This window comes from Propithecus coquereli, unplaced genomic scaffold (assembly GCF_000956105.1).
Source record: "Propithecus coquereli isolate 6110/MARCELLA unplaced genomic scaffold, Pcoq_1.0 Scaffold89, whole genome shotgun sequence".
NCBI classification, from domain to species: Eukaryota; Metazoa; Chordata; class Mammalia; order Primates; family Indriidae; genus Propithecus; species Propithecus coquereli.
Genome location: NW_012155173.1, coordinates 3,658,089 through 3,667,049, shown reverse-complemented (window position 1 = coordinate 3,667,049; position 8,961 = coordinate 3,658,089). Strand labels below are relative to the sequence as shown.

Genomic DNA, 8,961 nt, shown 5'->3' with positions numbered 1-8,961 from the left:
ACACAATTTTAAATTTTCTAAATTTTCTAAAATGAATGTATTTTTTCAGCCTTTGCCACATCTCGCTTTAACAAAGAAAGAAGGAAGCACGATTCCAATCTAGAGGTAGGTTTCTAGAGTCAGTGTTTAAAGCATAATCACATTAAGTATCCAAAGGCAAAACTAATGTCTTTAATTCATCAATTAGGGTATACTCAGTATGTCTTAGTAATGTTTGTTTTAAAACATTATACTAATGTTATGACCCAGCTTTAATTCCTCCAAAATGACTTTCATTTAAAAGTAGCACAATGTTACAGATCTTTTCCTAATTAAATAGTAATTTTGCCATGAATTTGAATGTTTATGAGATGACTTAATTCCCAGACCTTCAGCTATCTCCTATTAATGCCAGAAGTGTGGCAAGTAATTTGGTGGAATGTCTGCAGCTCTTGCTGCAACACAGCTCTGAAGGACTCCGTCTGCAATAAACTCTTGGCTCATCATGGCACTGTACCTCCCGTTCCTGCCTTGCTGCCCTGCAAATCTTCTTCCAGCGGCTAGTCAGGTCAGAGTCAGTCAGGAACTTATCTGTTTTGACTGTACCTTCCTTGCTGGTCTTTTCAAGTCACACACTGCTGGTTTGGGGGTACCAAATGCTCAGTAGTCATCAATATAAGCCAGTTTCCACTGAGTCTTTGGCCAGGAGCTGGAACCATCACTTGGGCTTAAGGAAATATTCACAGTTGAATTGGACACCACTTATTAATTATGCAGCCATACCAAGGAGAAGGAAACACTACACTGGCCTTTATAAAATAGGAGAAAAATATGTGTCTCTTACAATACTACCCTCCTGACAAATGCTAACTCTTTAAAACCATAAATCCTATAAAAAGCAACCCCCCAAAAAAGTATGTACCTTTTGCCTAGTAGTTCCAACTTACAGAATCTATGTTAAGAAAATGCCCCCAAATAGGCAAAAGGCTTCACGTTCAAAGATATTCCCTGCAGCATTGTGCACAATTGTGAAATCTGAAATGACTCAAATGTTCAGCAACAGGGGAAAACAGGGAACACAGTAGTTCAGCCATTCAATGAACTACTCTAAATCCACTAAAAATGATGTTATGTAACAACATGTCAGAAGGCTTATGGTATAACGTTAAGTGCGAAAAGGAAAAATACTAAATTATCTCTCTACACAGACTATTAACATGACAAAAGAAAAACCACATGCAGAGAACAAAGGCTGAAGAGAAACAAATGAAAAAAGACAGCAATGGGCGTATTAGGGGTGCTCCAAAGAGCACTGTCCCTGTTCAGGTAATCTACTAGGAGCATAATAAGCCCCAGGTCATGGATCCCCAGAGGAATAATGCCAGCAATGTCTAAAGGCTTCTACATTATAAATAAAACAAGGTTGGGTGGCAGACAGGGTGAAGGGTAGAATCAGAGGGGCAGGCAAAAGGAAGCAGAGGATTAAGAATAGGGATCTCAAACATTCCTGTTTAAATCATTTGGGCTGCTGCATCGTAACTACTACCATCCTGCTGGTTCCTCAAACTCTCAATCACCTCTACCCACAAAGGCCTTGTGGGAGTGGTCCTCTGGGGGATCTTGGAAAGGGACTGAGTTTCAGACTGGACTGATACAATCAAGCAGGAGCTGGTGCTAGGGACAGGGAAACAATTTGCAGTCTGACCTAAATTAAGGGAAGGCAGAATGTAGAACCATAAATGACTGAGAAAAATCAAGTGCTCAGAAACCCACAAAAATTGCAGAGGGATACAGCCAAAAACTCAAAGAAACCAGGTCTAGGTGACTGGCTGCTGGAGAACCCCAGCTGATAGCTGAGTTGCACCTAGAATGTACACTTCATGCTCTAGGGATGTTTTCAAACAGTGCTCTTCTGGGCCATGAGTGTCCTAGAGGAGCCTCAGAGGCCACCATGGGGACAAAGGCCCCACTCGTATCTCTTTTACATTTTGCACGGGGCCTCTGTGTCAATTTTCATCTAAGAAAGGGAGTTCTGTTGCTAAAAAAAGATTTCAAATTTTTTTAAAACAATGATCTATGTGATCAAGTATCAACAAAGAGCTTTTAACAAGGAGGTACTAGTGTCTTTTTGTAAATAAAATTTTATTGGAACATGGCCATGCCCATTCATTTACACTGTCTATGGCTGCTTTTGTGCTGCAACAGCAGAGTTGAGTAATTGCAGCAAAGACCACGTACCCTGCAAAGCCTGAAATATCTACCATCTGTTCCCTCTATAGGAGAAGTTTGCTGATCCCTGGTCTGTATGGTCTGGTCTACACAATCCCTTGAACCTTTGAAATACACTGAATTACAAACACTAAGCCCTATACATTACCCCAAAAGGAGGAATCAAGACTGTAAGTACAGTAAAGGTGAAGGGGAGATCAGGAGCAGGTTCCTTGAGAGGATGATTCTACCAACTCAGTCCATGGTCAGAGGCAGAACAAAGGTGTTACGGACCAAATGTTTGTGTCTCCAAAATTCATATGTTGAAGCCCTAAAGCCCCAGTGTGATAGTGTTAGGAGGTGGGGTCTTTGGGAGGTGATTAGGTCATGAGGGTAGAACCCTCATGAATGAGAGCAGAACCCTTATAAAACAGACCCCAGAGAGCTCTCCCGCCTTCCTTCCTCCATGTGAGGATACAATGAGAAAACAGCAGTCTGCAGCTGAGAAGAGGGCCCTCACCAGAGCCAACCTTGCTGGCCAGTACCCTGATCCTGAACTTCCCAGCTTCCAGAACTGTAAGAAATAAATTTCTGTGATTTATAAGCCACCCATTTCCATGGCATTCTGTTGTAGCAGCCCAAATGGACTAAGACAAAAGGCCTGACACAATGGGCCAGGGGTCACATTAAAGGGAAACAAAGCAGACTTACGCAATCACAAATTTTGTACTTACACAAAAATATCAGAACAGGGGGTTAGGTACTCTTAGGCCTCTGTACAACTCAAAGCAGAAGAGTCTTTGAAGTGGCCCTGCCTCAGGATTGAGTTTGAAAGAAACAATAGGCAATTTAAACCTAACTTGCACTGACACACAACCCCAGTGACACACAGCCTGCAGGAAATGGCAAGTCGTATAATTAAGTGGTCATTTTTAAAATAAAAATAGCTTCTCCCCAATCGCCAACACTTTCAACAACCACAGCTTTCTCTAGTGATAAACAATACTCTGAATGACCAGTTTTGGCCCTAATGAGATCTCTTTTCATCAGAGAAATATTCGATTGTCACCACACTCCGCTTCCTAAGGCAAGAGAGCAAACTGTTGTTTAAATTGGGCCATGTATAAAATGCTTAGTAAAGCTTAAAGCTCAGCTTACCTTGAGAAAACTTATTCGCCACAACTGAAGTCTTCTCGGTCTCACTATCTTGCTTCTGCTCTCGTGAGAAGAAGGACTTTTCAGATGTTTCATAATCAGACAATGCGTGAGTGGCTGAAGGCTCAGGAGATTCGGGTAGAATATGTTGGTAGGTTAAGTTGTCTTCCTCAATCCTTAACCATTGGGATCGAAAGATAAATCATTTCCCATGCTAAAATCCTAAGCCAGGACCATGACTTAAGAACACTTAAGATTACTTCACCTTTTGTAACTTCCCCATGCTTGCAACTTCAGTCAGCCCTTGTGTTTCTCTATAGCATTAAGCAATGACATTCTAAAAACAAAAAGGGCTCAGTGGGCTTGAGTTGGGAGCCAATGAAGGGGACTGGGGGGTTGTGCCTGTCCCACAGTCCGGCTTATAGGGGCGGGGCCCCGAGAGAAGGTCTGCTTCAATGGCAGCTGTTTACCAGGTGCCCACTCTGTACCGGGCATTTGAGATCGAACTCGGCCTCCCAGAACCCCATGAGGTCACTATCCTCATTTAGAGCCAGAGAGACCGAAGCTCATCATAAACTTGTCCCTGTCTCACAGCTTGTAAGTGGCACGGTTCAGATTTGAACCAGGCCTATCTGTCTCCAAGGCCCCAGGAGAACACGGAACCCAGCCCAAAACCATGAGGTGGCCTTATGGACTTAAAAATCTTAAAACCCTCATCGTCCCCAAACAAGTCCCAATATCATTATTGCGGTAATCATCTGGTTATTAACCTGTATTTCCCAAGGAGCACCTAAACCCTGGAAAAAAATAAACTGAATGCTATGAAAACCCATGTGAATCTCCATTATAGATAAGCTCCTTAATTTAAGCTTTTTTCTGCCACTTTTTCCTATTACATCTTGTCAGTGGCCACAGTCTCATTATTCACATTATTCATGATCTCAGACAAGAGCAAAGGACTCCAAAGCTGCAATGCATTCATTAACAGGTAAACACCAGATGCAACTTCACCCAGACAGCGTGATGGATGCACAGGCTCGCTGCTGGCTTGCAAAAGCGCGGAATGGGCCAAGGGCACCCATTTAATTAGCTTAGGAGTGACCCATGTGAGTGCTAAGCCTATAGCTGAAAAAGGCAGAACTGAAGGAAAGGAAACAAATCTGTCAGAAATGGAAAGGGTGACACATTGGTTGAGGAGAGCTAAAAGAGGTTTCCTGCCTCCCTCCAACCCATTCTCTAAGCAACCACAGAAGTCTTCCAAAATGGAAAATCTGATCATGTCTAGTCCTAGCTTACCTTCTTTCAAAGACTCCCCTCTTCCTGGACTTTTAACACAGCATCTGAGGACCAACCCAGTGGTGCCTGGCCTGCCTCTCCAGCCTTGACCCTCTATGCACCAGCCACGCTGCTCAAAGGGGCCATGTCTCTGTCTCAGGCAAGGACACTCTCCCAAGAACCCCTGGACCCTTCAACTCCCACCCTTTAAATCTCAGCTAAGAATGTCCCCACTCTGGGAAGCCTTCCTTGACCTCTCCATAGCCAGCCAGGGGGATGTGATCTGTTATTATAAGGGTGGAAATGGATAGTTGAATTGGGGGGGATCTTTGACAGTATTGCAATGAGAGAGGAATTTAAGTTTCTTTTACATTTATAGAAGCCCTGACTAAAATGTCCTCCAGTGAGCTGTGATACCCCTGCCTGCCCACTCTAATGATGCTGATGGCGTTTGCAATGCCAATAAAATCTCAAATTCTGCACCCCAGACTGGTCTCTGTTTCTTTATTTTATCCCCAGAAGCCCAAAGGGCCACATCTCCAAAGAGGAGGAAAGTACCGAGCAGCATTAAAAGCATTCAGAACCTATAACCAGTAAACAGAGGAGGACAAGACCCTGGCATCTTCAGTTGGCCATAAAGGCAACCTAAGAACCTAAGAATGTTCATTCCGTGAACATTTTCTGAGCTCCAACTAAATTCCTGATACTTGGAGCTGGAATGGATAGAGAGATATTCGAGACGTAGTCTTTGACCCTCAAAACAAATGGGATAACAATAAGAGCACGTGCATTAGAGTATAACAGATTCAAGTTCAAATCCCAGCTCTGCCTCTAATGGCAAGTATGCAATTGTGACCCACAGTCTCCTCATCCTAAAATAGTTACTTATAACCCTGTAGGGTGAGAAGTAATAAATGTGAAATGCCTAGGGCAGCTGCTGGCACACACCAATACCCAGCTAATGCTAGCTAGCTCCTTTCCTCTTTTGAGGAATAGTAGGAATACAAAGATAAATGTAGAGAGCATTACAACACCACGTGATATTAGTAAGTGCTGTAATGTAATTATGTGCCACACGCTACAGCAAGAATAACGAATCCTGGGATGTGGTGGAGACGTAGCGTATTGGGGAGAACCGGGCTCATTTCCATTGGAACTCACTCTGAAGAAGACTTTCAAACAACAAGAGGAAAAATGTAGAGTGTGCAGTTTGTGCACAGCCATGGTCTGGAGAATAATACTATACCAAGCCAAGAGGGACATGATGGGAAGGGAAAAGTGAGTCAGACTGAGGAAGGCCTCAAATGCCAGGTTAAGGAGTCTGGAATTTGTCCTGCAGGTTTTCTGGGAGCCAACAGAAGTAATATATCATCTGGTTCAAATCACCTGATGGAAATGAAACGAGTGAATGAAGGCTACAGGACACACAGCGTGAACTCTTGTTTTTTTATGGCCACCATCAGTTCCAAAATGTTTATACCATATTTACAAGAAGCAGGAAGCTAACAGAATGGGAGGGAGCCAAAATATTTAAAAAGCAGACAGGCAAATCAAACCTAGAAAGTCCCAGAAAGCCCTTCTTAATAAATGCCACATACTCACCTTTCTATCAGTTCATTCTGGGTGCTCATTTCTACTCCACCTGATTTTCCTGGAAGCAGAAATAATAACAGGAGAGAAGGAAAAAAAAATTTTAAGTGTTCCCTAATGATTTCTTGTTCATACATTTGCAGAGGCACTGTTCCATTACTATAAGGAGTGTTCCAAACACTCCTTATAGCCACGCAGATATTTAAAGTAGGAGTACCAGAAATACAATTCAGACCACAGACTCCTCCTTTATCGCTGCACAGACACTAGTTCTAGGTGACAGCACTGAATCTAAAAAGCAATTACAAAGGCATTGCTGGTGCAGGTTCTTTTTCCTTCTCCAAAATGGTGATACTAATAGAATATATGCTCATTATAGGAAATGGCAACAGAATAAAAAAAGATCACTATCCTCCCGGTACCCCCTGCAGACACGTTCCTTCCATTGTTCTTTCCATGCATTTTGGCACAGATGATACTGTACTGTGACTTAATTTTTTCACTTAGTACTTCATTTCTCTTACTAAATTTGCTTTAGAAACATCGTTTTTAATACCTACACTAATATTCCATTGTAAACATGCATGTACCACAGTGTTTGCCAGTTCCCTGTTTGACGCTTAGGTCATTTCCAAATTTTTACTTTTATAAATACATGAAATAAACATCTTTGTGCACACCACTTTATCTGCATTTAAATTATTTCCTTAGGAAGACTCTCAGAAGTGGGATTACTAAGGAAAGGAGTACATGAGGACAGTTGTCTACAGCAGGGGAAATGACTAAAAGAAATGACAAAAGAAAACAAAATAAAGCTCAGAGTGTAGTTGGGCAAAAGATGCTCTTCTCTCTTCCTGCATGTCATCATTTGCTGTTTGAAAGGAAGCACATGAGCTGAGATTTCAAAGAGACTAACAACTTTATTTTAAAAATACTTCCGAACCCTGGAAATTGCAGACTGGGATGTGCTCTTTGAAGAAACTAACGCATGGCTAAAGAAAAAAACAAACTCTTCTGTAGCTGTGCTTGAAAAATGAGACTATAATTAAACTTCACCCACACATACAATTTTCAAAACTACTCTGAAAACGAAAAGTTCTCAAACACCACAGTGTAGAGGAAAAGATCATTGGAGCCTTGCACATTTGCTTCATGTCTAGCAGTTTCCGCCTACAAACTCGCAAGGCCGGCTGGCACGGCCATCCAGACTCTCCCTCGCCCCACCAGGCTGGCCACCTGGGCATTGACAGTCAGTGCTACAAGCCAAGTGATGGAAAGTCATCTACCACTGCAGGGCACTGTCACCACCATGAATGAGTCAAAGGGGCCTGACTGACCAGGCACCAGGCCCTGAGTATAGTTCTTTCATACCCACTATCTCCTTTAGGCCCCACAACAATCCTACAAGCACAGTGTTAGTATCTCCCTTTTACAGCAAAGAAGTAGAAATTGAGGAGGTTTAATGTTTCGACTCTTTCACTTTGCCCAGTTCACTGTCTCTTACTTTACTGCATTTTATAGTTAAGTAAGAGAGATGGCGATATCCTGAAGCTAAATCACAAATCTATGCCGTGATCCTCTTGGTTACATCCTGGCCCGAAATGGTGTGATATTCTGGTTTTTTGAAAGGGAGGTAGACGTTGACAGGCCTCTGTCACGGCGGGTGCTCTCCAGGTCTCCACCTTTCTGTCCTCTACATTCCTCTTCAAGGGGGGACAATCCACATGTGATGGGTCAGACTTCAAGACCATGAGTGGAAGCTGTGGCTTGCAAGACTCCCTAATAGGCGGGGACAACCGTACATTAAAAGAGCAGCTCAGTCGGCACTTTTCATCTCACGCCTGCACTAGGGCTGCTAACCAACAGTCGGCTGTGATAAGACCTGGACCCTACAGACCCTAAGGATGGGCCATCTGCTCCAGCCCAGCCTTCCAAAGAGCTGAGGACTGCACGTGCACTAGCCAGGTAAACAGTAACGTGACACTCCGCTTCACAATCACATTGTTCTTTAGGAGTACATCTCCCTCAGAAACATCACAGGGCGGGTACTCTTGCTTTGGGGCAGGCTTTAAGCATTCCAGGTCTTCTAACCATGAACTCATCAAAAACCTCTCCTCCATTCCTAACAAAGCCCATGACCACAGAAGGAAGTGCCCTGATGCCACCAGCAGCATGGGTTTCCCCTTATTCAGATAACAGACCCTTTGGGGTGCTCGCAGTAATTTAACAACAATCACATTCTACCCGTTCCCCTATCACAACAGAGTTCTTTAAAACCAAATGACAAATGGTTATTGCAGGATTCATAGGGAGATCGTAACAACTGATGCATTGAATTTCTTGGTGGAAACTGCCTTTGCACAGGTGACAGGGTACCATCTGTCGGGCCATTTCAAAAGCTTAGGATGCGTGTCATGAAAACACTGCTCCCATCTCTCAGGCAAATCTTATTGCTACACCTGAGAGCTGTGTAGTGTGAGGCAGTGGGGGGACTTCATCTTTTCAAATTAAAAAAAAAAATCTCCTTATCCTACTTATAACTGAACAAGCAAAAGAGGGTTGTTATGCAGGACAGACTTCCATTAAGAAGCCTCTTTTGAAATAGTAGTCCCTAGCTCAAACTCTATCAGTAGTACAGTTAAGTTCAAATACCATAGCCTGGAATCTCCTACACGACCCAAATGTTTCTTCCTTTCTGTAACTGCTAGTAATTGGTGCTATATATTTACAGTGCCCCTCCCAGGTGCCTGCGCC

General features: G+C 43.1%; 1 protein-coding gene across 1 annotated transcript in view; it reads right to left on the bottom strand.

Annotated features, from left to right (window-relative positions):
- Positions 1–8,961, bottom strand: part of CDK5RAP2 (CDK5 regulatory subunit associated protein 2) — a 194,998-nt gene that overhangs the window by 37,265 nt on the left and 148,772 nt on the right. The window contains 2 exon segments of the mRNA XM_012664386.1: positions 3,346–3,518; positions 6,220–6,268. Of these exon segments, the coding sequence (XP_012519840.1) occupies positions 3,346–3,518; positions 6,220–6,268 (222 nt within the window).